Source organism: Suillus subalutaceus (assembly GCF_016647625.1).
Source record: "Suillus subalutaceus strain FC151 chromosome Unknown DFJ58scaffold_147, whole genome shotgun sequence".
In the NCBI taxonomy this organism is placed as follows: Eukaryota; Fungi; Basidiomycota; class Agaricomycetes; order Boletales; family Suillaceae; genus Suillus; species Suillus subalutaceus.
In genome coordinates, this window is record NW_024540396.1 from 77,881 (window position 1) to 95,629 (window position 17,749).

General features: G+C 47.1%; 5 protein-coding genes across 5 annotated transcripts; 1 reads left to right on the forward strand and 4 right to left on the reverse strand.

Annotated features, from left to right (window-relative positions):
- Positions 1 to 643: 643 nt before the first annotated feature.
- On the forward strand, positions 644 to 2,399 carry DFJ58DRAFT_733400 (L-gulonolactone D-arabinono-1,4-lactone oxidase; the record flags this gene model as incomplete). Its single annotated transcript, XM_041386293.1, has 5 exons — positions 644 to 952; positions 1,092 to 1,571; positions 1,622 to 1,810; positions 1,859 to 2,070; positions 2,123 to 2,399. 5 exons carry the CDS (start codon positions 644 to 646, stop codon positions 2,397 to 2,399), a joined length of 1,467 nt encoding a protein of 488 aa, XP_041238560.1.
- A 147-nt stretch (positions 2,400 to 2,546) lies between these two features.
- Positions 2,547 to 3,472, reverse strand: DFJ58DRAFT_718572 (ubiquitin-conjugating enzyme/RWD-like protein; the record flags this gene model as incomplete). The annotated part of the gene is made up of 8 exons (XM_041384496.1): positions 2,547 to 2,597; positions 2,661 to 2,722; positions 2,780 to 2,920; positions 2,974 to 3,037; positions 3,099 to 3,131; positions 3,186 to 3,253; positions 3,312 to 3,338; positions 3,400 to 3,472. The coding sequence occupies 8 exons, from the start codon at positions 3,470 to 3,472 to the stop codon at positions 2,547 to 2,549; spliced, it is 519 nt and encodes a 172-aa protein (XP_041238561.1).
- A 2,607-nt stretch (positions 3,473 to 6,079) lies between these two features.
- DFJ58DRAFT_812683 (uncharacterized protein) lies at positions 6,080 to 10,424 on the reverse strand. Its single transcript, XM_041391545.1, has 15 exons — positions 10,229 to 10,424; positions 9,629 to 10,173; positions 9,093 to 9,575; positions 8,561 to 9,042; positions 8,410 to 8,510; positions 8,238 to 8,378; positions 7,744 to 8,184; positions 7,609 to 7,688; positions 7,143 to 7,555; positions 7,017 to 7,090; positions 6,909 to 6,962; positions 6,743 to 6,851; positions 6,576 to 6,612; positions 6,237 to 6,510; positions 6,080 to 6,187 (listed from the first exon to the last, which is right to left on the reverse strand). The coding sequence occupies exons 1-15, from the start codon at positions 10,322 to 10,324 to the stop codon at positions 6,140 to 6,142; spliced, it is 3,378 nt and encodes a 1,125-aa protein (XP_041238562.1). The 5' UTR covers positions 10,325 to 10,424; the 3' UTR covers positions 6,080 to 6,139.
- A 1,080-nt stretch (positions 10,425 to 11,504) lies between these two features.
- Positions 11,505 to 12,671, reverse strand: DFJ58DRAFT_812690 (uncharacterized protein). The gene is made up of 7 exons (XM_041391546.1): positions 12,608 to 12,671; positions 12,480 to 12,527; positions 12,350 to 12,419; positions 12,229 to 12,297; positions 12,040 to 12,173; positions 11,827 to 11,992; positions 11,505 to 11,767 (listed from the first exon to the last, which is right to left on the reverse strand). Coding segments are annotated over exons 3-7 (555 nt in total). The 5' UTR covers positions 12,352 to 12,419; positions 12,480 to 12,527; positions 12,608 to 12,671; the 3' UTR covers positions 11,505 to 11,583.
- A 138-nt stretch (positions 12,672 to 12,809) lies between these two features.
- Positions 12,810 to 14,029, reverse strand: DFJ58DRAFT_667820 (uncharacterized protein; the record flags this gene model as incomplete). Its single annotated transcript, XM_041382648.1, has 7 exons — positions 12,810 to 12,920; positions 12,975 to 13,022; positions 13,123 to 13,315; positions 13,368 to 13,533; positions 13,588 to 13,721; positions 13,777 to 13,845; positions 13,902 to 14,029. 7 exons carry the CDS (start codon positions 14,027 to 14,029, stop codon positions 12,810 to 12,812), a joined length of 849 nt encoding a protein of 282 aa, XP_041238564.1.
- Between the last annotated feature and the right edge of the window lie 3,720 nt (positions 14,030 to 17,749).

Below are 17,749 nucleotides of genomic sequence, written 5' to 3' on the forward strand. Positions count from 1 at the left end.
TGGATGAAACGGAAATGCAGTCTGCTTCACGTTCTAATGGCTAAATTACTGTAAAACTATCAAGGCTTCCCGAGGTGAGTGCAAATATTGACAGGTATTGACAGCCATGTGGGATACGAAATTTTTGCATTAAATGAAGGATATGGGAGACGATGGTCGGCCGATGCTGAGGCGGTGATTGAATTCGCAGGTATGTCGTCGATGATCGATGATGTGAACATCCTAAAGAACAAGTTCATAACGCCCCCATGCCATGATGCAGCTTTATCTGTCCATGTCAGATCCGGGGACTGGTCTCACGCGTTTTCTGCCACGGGGCGATAGCTTCAAACGTATGGCATCAGATCTATCTCAGGTTGAATCCTCCGATTTCGCCGCAAGTGTAATAGCCTGTGGGTGAGGAGATCTCAGAACCCGATCTCGGATTATGTGACCTGGTGCCTATTGGTAGTGTACATTGCCTTCGAGCGTTACCTCCACTCTCGTCCACACTTTTGATTGCTGCGACATCCGGTCATATCCGTTTATCATCGGAGTTCGCCGAATTGTCTTACAGAGGATCGGGTTGACATATGAGTCGTCACCCAAAAACTTATAAAGCCTTTGCAATGGATGGCCAATCTCCTCGCTATTTGTCCTCGCAATGTCGACGCCGACATCGACGCTTCATCTTTCCGCTATTTCTCTCCCCCAGCTCTATGACCTCCTACAGCCAATAACAGTCCCTAATACTTCTCCAAATGCCAAGTTCACCAATTGGAGTAGTACATTCGCTTGTTCACCACTCGCAATCTTCGAGCCGGCAACGGAACTTCAGTGCGAGCTCATTCTCGAGCTCGCACGACGTGAAGGCAAAGTGGTCCGAGCCGTCGGAGTAGGCCATAGTCCCAGTGACCTCGCCTGTACCACTGGCTACATGCTACGCACCACCAAGCTCGATCGGCTTTTGGAGGTAAGCATAATTTTAGACTTATTCGGTTAAACTTTGTTTCAAATCCCCGACCCACTGGCGGAGACATTCTGGCCATTCGTCATTGGTTTATCATTAGCACGTAAGCGCGTAATATTAATTCTGATTTTGAATTGTTTAGATCCATGCAGACAAAAGATATATCATCGCTCAGGCCGGAATTACACTTGATGCACTCCATGCCGAACTTGCAATCCATGGCCTTGCCATGATTAATGTCGGCTCGATCTCCGACCAGACATTGGGCGGTATCGTCACGACCGCTACCCACGGAACTGGCATCAACTATGGCGTTATTTCTACGCATGTCATGGGATTGACGTTGTTGCTGGCGGATGGATCTCGCGTGTTCTGTTCTCGCCAAGAGAGGCCCGATCTATTCACAGCATCAATTTGCGGATTGGGCAGCACGGGCCTTATCTTGACGGTTACCCTTGAAGTGGAGCCCGCATTTCGCCTCAAAGAGGTCCAACAAACAATCCAGTTTCATGAATGTGTGCGAAGCTTGGACAGCCTCGTCACTGCCTCTGAGCATGTTCGGTTCTGGTGGTTTCCTGCTGCGGATACCATGCGAGTAAGTTCTGCCGATCGTACCATAGAGGTAAGTTGCTGTGCTCGGCTTATGTACACTTCCAACGTAATCCCTTCTAGCCAGTCAAACCAGCGGGAAGTTGGCTCTGGCATTCATTGATCGGTTTTCATGTGGTGCAATTTCTACTTTTTGTGGCAAGATTCATCTTGCCATTGAACATCTTCATCGGTCGTTTCGCATCATGGCTGGTCAGCACCAAAGTTATCGCGATCGATGATAGCTTCCGTATCTTTAACATGGAATGCAGAGTGGGTGGAATATTTTGTCTTCGTCCCACGTTGCTGACTCCATTGCAGTATCCGCAGCACACTACCGAATGGGCTATCCCCTACGCCAATACGAAAGCCTGTCTTCATGATTTGCATGATTGGCTAATGCGCGAGTTCTCTGACCCCAATGGTCTCCGCCCTCATTTCCCTATTGAAGTACGATTCTCCGACAGTGACGACATCTGGCTAAGTCCGAGCAACGGACAGAGGACTTGTTGGATCGGGATTGTCCAGTTCAAGTACGTCTCTTGTTTTATCTTTTCTGCACTGGCAGGCTGAGACTTTCCGAAGACCCTACGGGTTTGAGGTCCCGTACAAGACGCTGTTCGAGCGTTTTGAAACCATTCTGTGCCGTCACGGCGGCCGACCTCATTGGGCCAAGGCACATCATCTCCGTCCAGAGACACTTCGCAAATTGTATCCTCGATTCGACGACTTCACCCGCGTACTTGAGTCGGTCGACCCTCGTGGGATGTTTCGCAATGAGTATGTGGAACGCCACATATTTGGCAAGACAGGCCCAGGATACCACAACAGAGTTTTCAAGCGTTATGCCCCTTCACAGTGATATTGCAAGAAGGTTTCAGTTCCGCCACACTTATAATAAGGCTCGTCATCTCGTATAACCTATTCCAAGTAGATTAGTTCAGCGAATTACTGCATTCATGGAACGTGCTGGCATCGTATTATATTCTAGTGTTACATATCACGTTACTCATACACCTAGTTGTTGCCTAATCGACTCCCTGACCAGCCTTTCATATTCCTATGTGAAAGGGTCATATTTATGAGATACGAAAGTGTGGCATGATACGAATTCAGCGCTCACTGGTTTGTTCTCCCGATACAACTTGCAACAGTCGATGTTAGCGCCACTCTCCAGATTTGGTTCTATCAAGTGAAGCATCAAGAGAAGTGCGGAACAACGATCAGATCCGGTGAACGTACCGGCAAGCATGGAAATAACACTCAAGATCACCTTCTCAACGCTCTGCACAGGACTCCATCTTTCAGATGCTTGTTCATACATGGTAGGATCATCTCCGGGCGTGTGGAGGATCGATATGCAGACGTTTCCATCCGGATAAACTGCGTATTACCCATCAGTGCGGCGATCAAATACATTATAGAGGTTATTTCACTGTTCGGATGGAATAAGGCAGGGTCGAATTTCATCTTGAAAGGCGATAGTGGATAGTCCTGTGGCTAAGGTCCAACACTTGAGTTACATTTGCGACATGACCATCATCATGACATGTTATCTTACAAAAGTGAGCTTGGCGACAAAGACGCCACCCTCCTGAAATGCCAAATACATCAAGTATTCCTTGCGAAAGTTCGCGGAAAAACCTACAAATGGTGTATCTTTTGGACCACAGATAAGCGCTTCCCAAGTGAAGAAGTCCGACTCTGAGATTGGACCTAGAAGTCAAATTGCGGGATTATGTCAACAATATATCGATGATGTTGTTTGATATACCTGCAGTGAACATCCCGTCGGGCGAGCCTAGAAAGTTGGAACCCAGTGAGTGTCAACTGTGTCATTCACAAGACGACAAAGTATCAACCTCCTGAGGTCAATTGCTTGTATTCGGTCATTAATCGTCGTAGTGCAGTTGCGCTACTGCCCTTTGTATTCATGGTGAGAAATCCAAGTGAATGTTGGATAAGAGATGGAAGATGTTGGTACCGGACTACGTACAGTGACAAGCAGGTCACGGTGAGCGCTTATTACTATTTGGCGTAAATGGTAATATTTGGTGTACGTAATGCATAATCGACCGTTGAACGTAAGGCCTAGGCTTGATCAACGTTTTAACAACGGTGTCTCGCGCAATTTTACGCGCATGAACACATTTTATCTCACTCGTCTCGCTATTCCTCATACGCGCACTCCGTTCTTCACAGCGCTCTTCATAAAACTTCTACCGGAAGGAAATTATACTGGCAACGTAATGATATCCTTCCGAGTCATTTCCATCTGAAGACTCACCTGCCTACTAGAACTAGTAGAGGACGTCACGGAACTACTCATTGACAACGTAATTGGCTACAAGTTTGTGACAGTCCAATGACCACAAACTGGAGTTCAAGTTGTCTTGGAACATTGCTCTCCCACGTCAGCTCGAGACTGAAGCATTAAAAGGTTACCTCGGAGGGTAAGGCCAGAAGTGCGGAACTTATCAGGTATAGACTTTGAGATCTCGGTCTCACGCAATTATTATCAAAGGTCCGCCGCTGCGTGCAGAGATACATGTGCGCATCTGACGTTTCAGGACCTATTAGCTTTACTTTCAAAAAAAAAAAGGTGTCAAGATGACAACACCTGGCAACACTAGTCAACACTGCCGTCCGATACTCGCCATATGAACGGTGACTTTACGGACCGGTCTTTCATCTATAGGCGCTCAGATTATATACAGTGGTGGCGGGTTGCAGTGCCGAACTGTTTATCCTATAACGGCAGGCACTGTCCTCGGTGTTCAAAGTCATTCCGTGCGGATGCCCTTAGCGGGTACAGCTTGCCGCCAGGGAAGTTGGGGAGGAACACACAACCCATTTACTGTGAGAGATTTCGATTACCCCCATTCAAAGGCACATCCCTTACCTGTGGGCAAATTATTCAATATCACCATAATAATGAGAAGCAGGACCCTGGATCATACGGGACCATACCTATCACAGATATACTTTCGGGTAGAATTCGACCCGCAGGGCCGCACGTACAGGATTGGGCGACTTCTTCAACCTCAGTCCGGACCCTTGCCAAGGCCACGTGGTCCTCGGGGAGCTATATGACGGTCCGCAAGGGCTCATTGTAACTTCCGTAAAATTTTGATAATTCCATCTCGTTCCTGGATCTGACTAGTTGCCCAAGTTATGGCGGGCATACAAGCCGACACCGATATCCAGCCCTTTCCCCCTTTTGAAAAACTTCTTCTCTTGCATTCCTAGCAAGCTTGAAAAAAAAACTCTAGGAGAGTAGTGGTCAGGCCAACTCGTCTGTCAACAACTTTTCTGCGAGTTTCGCTCTAGATTCTCCCAATAATTGTGGGGGCTTCGGGATCACGCTAGACCAGACCTGCCTGTTAACGCCGAGAGCCCAGGCAGCGAAGAACATAGTCTCGGAATACACACACGTTTATTGCGATTCCTTGAACCTAGATCCGGGTTTAGGCTCTTCGGGATCTGCGTAGGTTTCATCGATATTATCCGGGGTCTAGAAGAATCTAGAGAAGCCAGGTGGCTGAACGCGTATGGCTATACTCCAAAGTATCTCCCGAATTCGGGTAATTCTTGTCTCGCAACCAAGTTCTGAATACTTCTCACCCCGCACCCCACAATGCCGTAATAATTCAGGACTTTAAGCCACCTCCTGCCAGCCCTCCGTTAGCTCGCACATTAATATCGTCATATGCGTTAATGCCTAGACTGACATTCCGTGCGATTATGCACGTACATAGTATTATAACGACCATTTGCACAGCATCGGCGTCTGTTACCAGAACACAATAACGCCCTCAATAGTATCAGCCAACTATGGCCAAACATGCTCACCATGCACGATATTAATGGTGACACCAGTTCATGTATCCTCCACGAGGTATGGCCGCCGCCTTGGTAACGTCAAGGCGTCAAGCTTCAGCTCTAATAACAGACATGCTCAGTTGACTTTATGAGCAGTCATACTAGATCCTGCTCCTGTGCGCCCCAAGTAACAGTTTCGCACCAAGCGTGAGCACCTTAACGGTGTAAAGAGCTCCCGTTCGTCGCATCCGAGGGCTCCGGGATACATCCCTTTCGATTTCTTCGGAGCGCTATATACTTTCACGTCTTCACTATCACCATTTTACGTTAGGCCTTGCTAAACTTTGTTGACGCGCAACACCGCCATTTACTTTATCACTTCCGTCATTTCGTATATGCACTAGCATGTATTGTCACATGGCATGGCAATCAGAGTCCATCCACCCTTCTGACTTGAACGGACAGATCTTATCAGCATTCGTGATCTCTATCTTATGTAACGAGTCAAATATAGCGTGATCAGCGCTATCTCCCCAAGTTATTAGTCCTATGATAGGTTGTCTCTCTCGATCCAGGACAATTCCAACAACTCCGAGAAATGGTAAGGGTAGTAGACTGTTGTAAGGAGCCTGAATGCCACAATTTTGGATATTGCTGCTCTGCATTTGACAATCAATACCCCTTTGTCCTCCATATCTCAAGTAGATTTGATCTCGCGCATTGAACCGTTTTAAGAGGTGGATTCAAGTTATACAAATATTGTGTTATGTTATACAGGGGTTATGCGTCATCAAGGATCAGCCGGGGGACGACGTTCATTGCCATCAGCTGTACAAACAATCAGTACTTAACACGAAGTGTACGAAGGCTGACGAACCTCCTGGAATAACAATTTTGCAGCGTACGGAATAGTAAGCTTAGCCATCTTCTTTGAACTCTTGCAGTATGTACACCACCCGTTGTACCCCATGAGACCGCATTCCTGGCAAGCGTTCACCTCGAACTTGTCGGAAGAAATCATCAGGCGTTCAAGCAACAGCTGAGTCGCACCGTAACCTATAAGACAGTCTCGCTCCATTTCCCCGAGCCGGAGACCACCCTCGCGGGACCGACCTTCAGTAGGCTGGCGTGTCAACGTCGCACGTGGGCCTCTTTAGAGAAACGTCAGCAAGTGAGCAATAGTTCGCCAGGATTTCTCAGGCTCATTCGATCGTACCTAGCGCGGGCGTGCATTTTGTCCATTACCATGTGTTCTGTGGCGCATGGGAGTCAATCGTGCATGATGTTAATGTGGGACTTCTCTCACTCAGTTTCTGTGAGACAATCAGTTAGCTGAAACCTTACACGACGCAGGGAATCGAAATACTTGATAGTATATTGGACCAAAATAGACATAAGCTTCCAGGGCTTCACCAGTGATACCGCTTGTGAGCATGTCTTTTCCAGCATAATTAAAGCCATGCTCAATTAAGATCCGGGACATGTCTTCAACCTGTGGTAAGAGAATTTGTAATCAGAGTTCGATCGGCGGCAGCGCTAGTATCTGTACCTTGGAGCCCCCAAATGCTGTACCGTACTGCAGTTTACCACTTAAGACCCCGGCCTGCCAATAAAAATGAGCCCACAGCACTCGCTCGTAAATGTCTGTGGGAATTACCTTCCCTGCTAAAAGCTCGATCATCTTGCCGACCGTCATTCGAGATGGGAAACCATGTGGGTTCATGATGGTATCTGACCCCAAAGTTAACTAAGTGAACATCAGCTAGGGACATGTATACCTTACCAGGGTTGATTCCCTGATCGTTGAAGGGCATGTCTTCTTGGTTTACGATCAGACCGCATACACCTTTCTGGCCGTGTCGAGATGAGAATTTATCACCCAGTTCCGGCCTCCGCGTTTGTCGGATCAAGACTTTGATCAACGTTTGGTCGTTTTCGGTATCGCTGATCATGACTTTGTCAATGTAACCAGCAACTGGGGATTTATAAGACATCGGTGCGTTCTTGTAGGGGACTGCGGCGGCTTGGCCGCTGAAAGTATTATCGCTGGCGTTCGTTGGCGTTTGCTTGTTAACATAGACATCCCCCGGATCAACCCGCTCGCCGACGCCGGCAAGACCGTCAAGTTGGACGATATCATATTTTTTCTGAGTTTGCCCGTTCTCATCCAAGGGAGCATCTGCCAGCCGATCAAAGCTAGAGATTGATGCTGAGACAAAGAGATGTACTCGACAAAAAGCTCCACTCACGTGCCGTTTGGGTATTTCCGTATGAGAGTAGCGTTCTTGCGCAGAACTTGGCACCTTCCATAACCACGATCGAGACTCGCCTACACGTCAAATCAGATTACCTGCTGACATGTAAAACAGGAAATGGTGACAAACTTTATTTTGAATGAGAGCATCCTCAATGTCATACCCAGAATAACTCATCACTGCAACTGTAGCATTTTGACCGGCCGGCAGGCGGTCGTACCCGATAAGTTCAATGGTTTTTGTCTTGACCATCGGCTGTTGCGGATACACGGATAAGTAAAGAAGCGTGTCGATCCTATTGAGTTGATTGTAGCCGATGGCGCCTATCGCCTGTTTACCCATAGCACATTGATAGGTATTTCGAGGCGATTGATTGTGGTGGGGATATGGTATAAGACCGGCGACAGCGCCCAAAATAGTAAATGGTTCAATCTCCAGATGCGTAGTCGTTGCGACAATATCGGACTCATAAAGTGCGATATAGGAATCGTTCTCTTCGTTCACATCGAGGTATTCCACGAGACCATTGCGGAGGAAGTCATCGAATGAGGCAGCGCCTTGTTTGAGTTGCTGAATGATCAAAAAATTACCAACCTGCTTTAATGTCAGAAAAAGAATCTTACCGCGATATGTTCTGACGTGACTCTTGGGCGGCCGTGCTCCACGATGATCATTGGTCGACAAATTCGTCCACCGTCGCTTGCTATATGAACAGCGTGATGGTGGTGATTAACATAAATACCAACAAACTCGCTGAAGCGGCCCTGCTCTGCGCAGCCTGCGGAAGTTTGTTACAAATCGCATCGGATACCGAGTTAGTCCAATAATTGTGCCATTCACGTTGACAACAAAGGTATGTGGTCCATATATCTCCGTGCCCGTGGCTAAGCTGATGTCTGGCAGTGCATTTCGTGTTAGAAATAGGTATGACGTGATCCGAACCCACCTTCGACGCCAAGCATCAATGCTAAACGGATAATTGGTCCTTCTTCTACATCTGTGGTGATATGCGTCATCAACGCAAGATTCTTGACTAAACCACAGGCTTCTCCCTCCGGAGTATCACTCGGACATAACATACCCCACTGACTAGGCTGTAAAGCACGAGGTCCGCTGACCTTTCTAGTCTTTTCAAATTGGGATGATATGCGTGTCATCATGCCGAGGGCAGATATGAAGCTCAGTCTGCTGAGAACATGTGTGACTCCTGCACGCTCCATTTTGAACCTCTTCAATGACCAATTCCCAGTGGAAATGGCGCGTACAAATCCGGCGGTTATGTGATCTCCCTGAAATTGCATCGTATTGAAAGCGTCGAATTCGTTGGTCCTTGACGGCTTCTTGAGAACCTTATCGATCGCTGATTTGAGATTGGCATTGAAAGTTTTGAACAGATCTTCGAACAGCAAAGCAAGTAACTGCCCCGCACTAGGTACCATTGACTCATTGACAATGATAAGAAGAGAAAAGAGACGTACAGTTCTAATCGTTTGTTTCCAACATAATCTCGATCGTCAACCATTTTTTCATCATCCATCGCCATCAAAACTCGGCGAGTCATGGTAGCCACGAAAATTGCCTTGGACCGGAAGTCCAAACCTATCACAGGAACATGGGCTAGGATAATTGTCGCAAGTGCTTCCAAGGCTTCTTCCCAGGCGGGCCTTCGTGGACCAATAACTTTTCGGTTGACTTTTACCCGGGACCCTATCCATTCAAGTGCTTGATGTCTTGTGAATACGCCCGACTTGGCAGACTCCTCAAGGTTGGCAGAAAAGGCAATCTTATAGGCCTCTGTATTTCCAGCAGTTAAAAGAAGAATCTCTTTGTCGGACTGGATACCGAGCGCTTTCAATGCAATAACGATCGGGACATCTTCGTGAATGCAATTGTGTCGAAGGTAAATTTTCCCCTTTTTCGTGGTAACATAGGTTTTGGACTTGAGCCCACCATGAGTTGAGCTTTAACACGAATTAGCCAAAGGAGAGAAGTTAAGATCCAGAGAATGACTCACGAAGTACATGAGGCTTGCACGATCCCCTTGACACTGTCAGTTTCGACAATTATGCGATTCTTGCTCAACTGTTCTTGAACAAGAATGACCTTCTCCGTGCCTTTGACAACAAAATAACCGCCGGGATCCAGGGGACACTCCGTCATTCGAGCCAGCTGCGCTTCATTCCTGCCAGTGAGCACACATTTATTACTCCTCAACATGATCGGCAGTCGTCCAATGTTAACGTTAGGTCTGCGTACAACGTTCTTTCCTCGAGTGTATTGAATAGTGACAAGAATCGGAGCACTGTAAGTGATGTCGCGTAACCGACATTCATGAGGCGTGATGCTCTTGTCTATCGCGTCCAAGTCTGTGCGGTCGGGGAAGCCGACATGGATATCCGTGTACTTGAGCCAAAAGCGAGGATCAACATCTGAGGTGACCTTGTTGTTGGCTCTCACGATGTTTTTGATATCCACATCGACAAAATAATTGAAGGAGTCGATATGCTGCTTGACCAAACCCTTGATTTTCAGGAATGCAGGTAACAACAACCATTTGTCCTGAGGTGCCGATAATGAGCGCAATAATAACTACGCACAAAAATTTTTAAAATACCTCGACCCTCTTGATTGGATCTGCAAGACCTAAGCCACGCCAGTTCGTGCGGTTTGCATGCTCCCAATCATTTTCCTCTTCCCCAATAGTGGCCATTGTTGCCCGTGATTGTTCCTTTTCCCCCCTGTGCGATGCCTTTGCGAGGGTATGTGCTATGTCGAGTAAGGCTAGAGATAGTAGGTTCAGTGATGCAAATTACTAACATAACGAGTTTCCTTTTCTGTCCAATCAGCCCCAGATCAAGCCCTCCGAGTCAGCATGCCATACCGCAACCATACCGTAAGTACTTACGACTCCGAGACAACCTCGAAGCACCTTCGGCAACGATACATCATTAGATTTATGTAAGGAGGAGAAGCCAGTCCTCCACAACCATGGGGCTTTGCTGTGCGCCAGTAGACGCTTACCTTCCTGGTTCAAGTTTGCTAGTACTTACCCGAACAAGTACTAAATTATCACTCAGGCTGTAACTCGAATGCAGCGTATGGGATGCGCATGCATATGGAGTATCATGATCGAATGTTGATTGGATTTGAGTCCACGATCACTGTACTCTGCGCATGCGACTGTATAGACATGTATGTACTAGACATCGCCTGATTTACAATATTTGTCTGACCTAGGTCGTGTCGATATCTTTTCTCATGTGTTTCCACTCGCCTATTTTTCTAAGCTGGACCCAAGCTAGACATCACAAAAGTTCACATCTGTCATGTAGGTGTACATGTTACAGTACTAAGTACTGATCAGCTTTCCTGTAATAAACCTTGAAGAGCATCATCCTGGATCCGTTGGCCGTTGATCTCCACAACCTCTCAAAACATGTTGACGTACTACATGGTAGTCAATACACAAGCTTGAATATAAAGTCGTATGACTATGTGAGATATAAACTTGAGCTGGAAACTGCTGGTTCGGGATCATCGTACAGTCGTTATCTAGCCGCTGGGTTGGAAGTATTCAATGAAAAACACATGTCGTGGTTGGAATCAAACAGCATGCCTGAACGGGGTTGACTGACATGTCATTGTTCGATCTCGATAAGAGTGCTAAGCACAGAGGTTTGGGATTGAAGCACTGCGTACTCTGCATATGGGACCGTGAGCAACCAACTGCTGCGTGTTCATGAGCAGCCGGCATCCCTAGCGTTTGAGTCAGTGTGCCGCACGATTTGAATGTTACGAGCCAGCGACTCACACACGAGGAAAGTATAGATACGATCCAGCTGAAACGAGTAAACATATCGTCAGCACAGAACAGAAGTATAAAAGGCCATATGTACAAAAGCATTACTGTTGCTCTTTCGCCGTTGAGTCGGCAGAAGCCGATCGTCAAGAGACACAGTGCTATAGGGCTCAATGAATGTTGAAAAAAGTATGGTCACGAAGTCTCTGACCAGATATGACAAAGAGGACCGCGCTGCTGTCGCGCAGAAGTAGGGATACGATCGGTGTCCTCCCCCATCCTGAGCGCCTGGTAAGGATAGTCTTCAACAACGTAAGACTCATCAAGGTGATCTGTGTGGACAAGACTATAATGCTGTAGGAATGATATCTGTTCAATAAAAGAGCATCACACCCGAGTCGTAGGCTGCTCACCTGTGGTACATCAGTTGATGCGGCGGCTTGGAAAAGATACAGTACCCATGGTATTTGGTGGCTCTTACGGTGTATACCGCATTCACCACGGAAGAAATGACTTCAAGCAAGATATGAAAGCCGACCAGTAAAACAATACGACGACTTCGGTTGAAGAGTGCGTATACTGACTTCTCCATCAATAAAGCTTCGACTACGTTCACGAGATCCTACCTCGGACAGCAAGCACCATTTCGACTGCTGTGATATGAACTTGACTCACTAAGGATGCATATATATTCCAGGCTAGACAGGAAGAAGGCGAACCACGACCTCCTGAGAAGTATTCCACGATACCTGGGTGCATTCTGCAGCACCTGACGATTCAGTTCAAGTAGTAGTTCCGAGATCGAACACACTTACGCTTGAATCAACAAACTGAAGTACCGAAGGTAGATGTAAAGCCATCTGAACACTCGCTTTTGAGGCTGCCTAAATTACACTGATCATGATTTCCAAACAACTTGAGCGAGATAATACATACATCCAGATATGCTGGACCTCGCTTTCTAAACCTAACAGCCAGTCGTAAATCAAAAAGGCGAGAGAGGAATCTGGGCAAAAAGTCAGTAGCGATGTCGATAAACGTGGCACAGGGGAACGTAGGCGCATACAGCAATGACTAGTTGCTTGTCTGAAAACAAAAGCATAAGATATGACATCTTGAGACATCGAACGCGCGAATGATCAGAAAAAATTAATGTTCGGAGGACTCAGGTGTGCGTGGTGGAATGCCACTTACCACAATGTTGTCGAAGTCATCTTAAAGCTTAGGACCCTGAAGCTTGCTGAGGCCTAACTAAGCACCATCAATTATATTTGCGCCCTCTCGGAGATCTTAGAACATTTTACCCATCATTTGTAAGCAAGAACCTGTGGAATTTGCACGGGCGTTTCTGCAATAAGTAATCACGGCCAAGATGACTGCACTGTAGCACAAGATATTACATTGATTGATATGAAAATTCAATCTCAATCTCTGAGGTAATAGGAGAGTGGGGCACGAACTTCTCAGCTACTGCCAGGCGTTGCATATTGACTATAAGTCGACAGCCCTTTAGAGTCACATTCAGGTAATTTAATGCCCGTTAGAGAGCAACTGAACTCACGCATGATGATGTGATTGAGATTAGCCAACTAACCGCAATAACGTTAAGCTTGATCCCCGGTTAGAGTAGAAAGGGCTCACAAGAACATGATGATAGCGCGCTCATCACGGAGCTCGCAAAATGAACAGACGCAGAAGAAGATCACTACAGCGTCCGAAATCATCAGAAGTATGGCAATGTCAGAAGCAAAGTTCATACCACATATTATAAAATACGTGGCCATTCCGTCCCTGATCAAAAGCGAGACAAGTGGTGCTCGACCCCAGCCAGCGCGTCTAGCCAGTATATGTTTTGTCAGAGCAAGACCTAGAAGTGTGCTTTGCAGTACCACCGCCACAATGCTGGAGGCACTGTTCACAAAAGTAGTGTCAGGATCAGAAAACTGAGACTTACGCGGGATAAATTAACTGATACGGTGGTTTTGATAGAATGCAATGAGGAATGGAGGGTATCTTATCGAAATAGCCGCTGATCACGATCGTGAGTATTATATACTCGAGTGTCATCAGCGACCCCAATAAGATAGCGATGTGGCGACTTCTATTGAACAGTGCATACACTGAAATTGACTTGGTCACTCACTACATATAATTGAAAGCAGAACAATGCCTACCTCGGACAGCCAAGATGATCTCGACAGCGGTTGTCTGGAACTGTGCCATGAGGGTACTATACACATACCATGCAAAACAGCTTGATTTTAAAGCTTTCCCGCTGTTAAGGTAAGGGACTGCGAATTGATGGAATCTCCATATCGATTGAGCATTTCAGTGGGTACGAGGGAAGTACAGAGGGTGCTTACATTTGTGTTGCAAGACTGAGATATCGGAGGGACAAGTATAACCACTTGAAAAATGAGTTCCAAGGTTTCCTGAAAAAGGGGGTCAGGACTCAGCGTATACTTCCAGGTGTTCATTAAAGACGCACGGCCATATATGCTCTATCTCGCTTTGTAAAGTAATCACTACGTCCCATAACTGAAGGGCGAGTGAAGATACTGTATATAAAAGTTCGATGCCAATATGAGACGATACTGCACTCTCACTCACCAACATGATAATTAACTTCACGGGCGAGCAATGGGTAGTCAATTGCAGAGCTTCCATCCATGGCGCTTGCCTGTCACTTGAGACTGATTGGAACTCGAGGACAGACTGGAAAGGTTTCCTGTCGGATACCAAAAACAAAGGACCCGTAAGTCGTTCGAAAATGAGGAAAAGCCAGTCTCCAAACGTGTTTCTGAGCCAAAAAAAAAAACGAATTTGATAGTATTGCCTTGAGCCTCGCCGCTCCACTAATCGAAGGCCGCCCCCGGTCAATAGAGATTTCCAGTAAAGAAGTGTCAGCTATAGCAAGCTGAAAGATAACTACAAGCAGATACAAGCCTGTTGAAGTAGCTCAAGTAAATCATCCGAGTCCGACAGACCGCGGCACCATTGACAAGCAATCCGATTGACGGGGCACACAATGACACACACTTAGCACCGTGGCTAACCATATCTTGCTCTTCTGAAGGCTCGAGCTTTTATGAAACTACCATGTACCTGAGAGGACTTGGGTTCAAAGTTGTGATATTTCGAAAAACAGCAGTTTAACGCAATTTGACTCGGATCTCACCTTTGGAATCTGTGATAGCTGTGCAGTCGGCTTGTGGGCCCGTATCTGTGGCATGTACACTGTATATTGCAATCGCGACTCGCAGCCTATAGCTAGTTGCCTCGCAATTTGTGGCGCAATTCAAGTGACGGTGGGTATTCGTGTACGGGGTTAACGCAGACTCTGTTTGACAAAGTTTGACGCCGGTGCCATGGCGACCATCACGCGTTACGGATGGCGTTTTGCCAAGGAGGCCCGTTATGTAGAACCATGCCTTTAAGCTCCAGCCACCAAACCTAAGGCCTAATGGTTCGCACTATCTTAGACCACGCCAGGGGTGACATAGCGGACTTTGCCATGTGTGGCCGCGCCGCGGTTAATGATGACGCTATCCAAGTTCAGAACGGTCTCACAGGATCAAGGATATGCCACCCAGTACTTACAGTCTTCCTACTAACCTAGTTGACCCACCGTCAGGGCCAAGAGTCTTAGTCAAGCCCAATGAAAAATTCTGAACTAGTGACAGAACCACCCGTCGTCGCACTCTCGAGGCATGGCGTGACCATCGTGTATGACGTGCCTCACACCAATTTCTCCCAATCCCACTTCATGTAATTTGTCTACTACCAACTTTCCTCCGGGTTAGGCTTTGGCCGCGTTGCTGCCTCGGACGCTTCTATACTTCCTTCTTCGATGTCGTTCCTCTAGCCTCGCTCTATTATATCGGCCGCGCCGCACAGTTGTCTCCCTGTTTCCCTAGCTGGTCCTTCGGAGAAATGATCTCGGAGCTGATGGCTGCTGCCAGTCTATTTGCGCAGTGTGCACTGATCTGCAACAGCCATTCACTGGTCATAACATGGAGCTCATAATCTGTCTGTTATGCTCCTCGACATATTGCCACACGTCTAAATTGCACAGCCCGCCACTCGTTATCTTGCATCCCTGATTGTTTCCTTACTGATATCGTCGTCGCTCACACCGGTACTCGCACGCCTCTACCCGTGTAATTGGTTATTTCTGCACAGTATTCACCCTGTGCGCCGCTGTCCGCTTTTATAATGAGGAGTACGTATACTCTTATACGTACTCTCGTCGATTCGTGCCCTTATTGTCCGCATTTATATTTTGCCCGTATTGGGTGCGTAGACGCCTCTGACTACTCTTTCCGTTCAGTCCAGTCATTGGCATTCGCATTACATGACTGATATATCCCACCAGATGTCCCTGATATACTTGGATGTCTAGTTCATTCTCCGTGATTATATATGTGATTGGTTTTGCCACCATACGGCTTTTTCAGTTCCGTGACATCGGTTTCACTTGCACTGCATTTGAGAGAGCGCTCTCCAATTTTTCTTCATCTGGCTTTCGAGATCGTCCGTTGTACGTACGACGGGCAGGGCTCCCGGTAAGACCCCGCGGCGGGCAAAACTGCTGACCAGGGATTCGGCCCTCGTCAGGGCTGGGTACGACTAGACTCAAGTGCCTTTACGGGCTCGGGCAGCAATTGCCAATTCTCCCAATTCAACTTCTTCCACCATTGGTTCAACGGGCCGCACGATAATCATGCGTACGACATTCAAATTCTCCACTTCTGAGTCTCGGGTTTTAATGGGATTGCCTCCGTACCGACTCTTGCAGCCTATCCACTCACTTCGTTGTTATGTCAAGTTAATCTCGGGACCACCCGCAAATTCCACCAGTGCATGCGCTTTCCTAACGTTGCCCCGTGTGAGACTACTGCAAGTTTCGATTCTTCTCATCTTTCACTATTCTCTGACTACGCAATGTCATGTTCGAGTAGTACGTGTCAGCGTGCCATGACTTGAGTGCGAGAGTTGGAATTTACCTTTGACGACTTAAAGTGCGAGTGAGATTGTGACGGCTGACTGAAAGTATCTCTTTCGGTTTTCTATTGGCAATGTCGATGACATGCGGGGAGCCTGACAGTCGCTATTTTTTGATGTGTTAATGGTGAGCTGCCACCAGTTAATCTAGGGGGCAGACGTGATTACGACCTTCAGATAGGCCAAATCATCGTCATCACCTATTTTTCTTCTGCTTACTACCTCACTGCCCACATATAAGTAAAGGTCAGGATGACGCGCATCTTTGTATCTCAGCATCGTCAAATCTGACTGACACGCATCGTCTTTCCTCGGGCTGTTGTTGCTAGTTGTTGGCTCGCCGGCCTCGGGCCAAAGCCTGCGCCTACCACTTGAGCACAGGAATAATACAGTCGGTGTAAAGAGTCTCCGAGCACACCTTTCACAAGCCTCCGTGTATGTGGGCACTTGGTTTCACTTGTTCGCGCTATTTACCAGTAAATTTAGGAAGTAACGTCGAGGATTTGAAGCTAATGATGGACATGCACACCCATTGAGCAAACTATCCATCTCAAAAATTGTGAAACTAGCTAGCTGGTGATGATCCTTTGGTGGCGGCCCTGGATGACGGGCAGTCAGCGTGATATGCGGTATGCTTCGATCGATGTTGGTTCGCCTCCGCAGACTTTCATAGGAACATACGTGTTACCTTTCCTTTGAGATGACACTAAAACAGTATTTTAAAATGCTGTCTGACACAGGCAGTGCGGATCTTGGTGAGTAATCTTCTCCAGTCCTCAACTTTTTCCATCGAGCTCCTCGACAACTGTTGGACTTGGCAGACCATTCCTCGTGATCGATGATGTTTTGGGAAAGCTATTTGCTGGCAACGTAGTAGTCATAGGATATCAGGTCTTAATTTTATGTTCACCATGGCTAGGCTGACTGACAGTCCATAGTGGCTGTTGTGTTCACTAGACGCTCTAATGTGAATACCTATTATGACTCACGCGAGCTACTGGCAAGTAACAATGGATCCGATTTCGTATCAGCTGCGTTGACAATAAGCACATAAAGTCCTGCTTTGATCATGTTCAAAGTTTCAAAATTTCACTGCCCGATCAATTTGGCATGAGGTGTGATGGCTACCAAAAATGCAGGACTACTCCTATCGGGTCTTTGAGCGCATCTACCTAGTAACTTGTGGCTTCGCAACAATGTCACCAATGCGGTACAAAGGGGTATCCGTCGTTGGCGGAGTAGTGGCAACAACACCGTCTTCCTTTGTCTACAAAAGTCTGGCTGGGGGAAACTACTGTGTCGACTCTTCCACCGCGGATATAACTTCATTTG

Bases quoted from the DNA above. Each gene is read 5' to 3' on its own strand.
- DFJ58DRAFT_812683 (XM_041391545.1), bottom strand. From the start codon at position 10,324: ATGGCCACTATTGGGGAAGAGGAAAATGATTGGGAGCATGCAAACCGC. The intron at 8,185-8,237 runs GTAAGATTCTTT...TTGATCATTCAG, and splicing joins TCACGTCAGAACATATCGCG to CAACTCAAACAAGGCGCTGC. The intron at 6,188-6,236 runs GTTCGTCAGCCT...TTGTTTGTACAG, and splicing joins CAAAATTGTTATTCCAGGAG to CTGATGGCAATGAACGTCGT.
- DFJ58DRAFT_812690 (XM_041391546.1), bottom strand. The intron at 12,174-12,228 runs GTAAGTGTGTTC...CAGGTGCTGCAG, and splicing joins TTCAGTTTGTTGATTCAAGC to AATGCACCCAGGTATCGTGG. The intron at 11,993-12,039 runs GTAGGATCTCGT...TGGAGAAGTCAG, and splicing joins AATGGTGCTTGCTGTCCGAG to TATACGCACTCTTCAACCGA.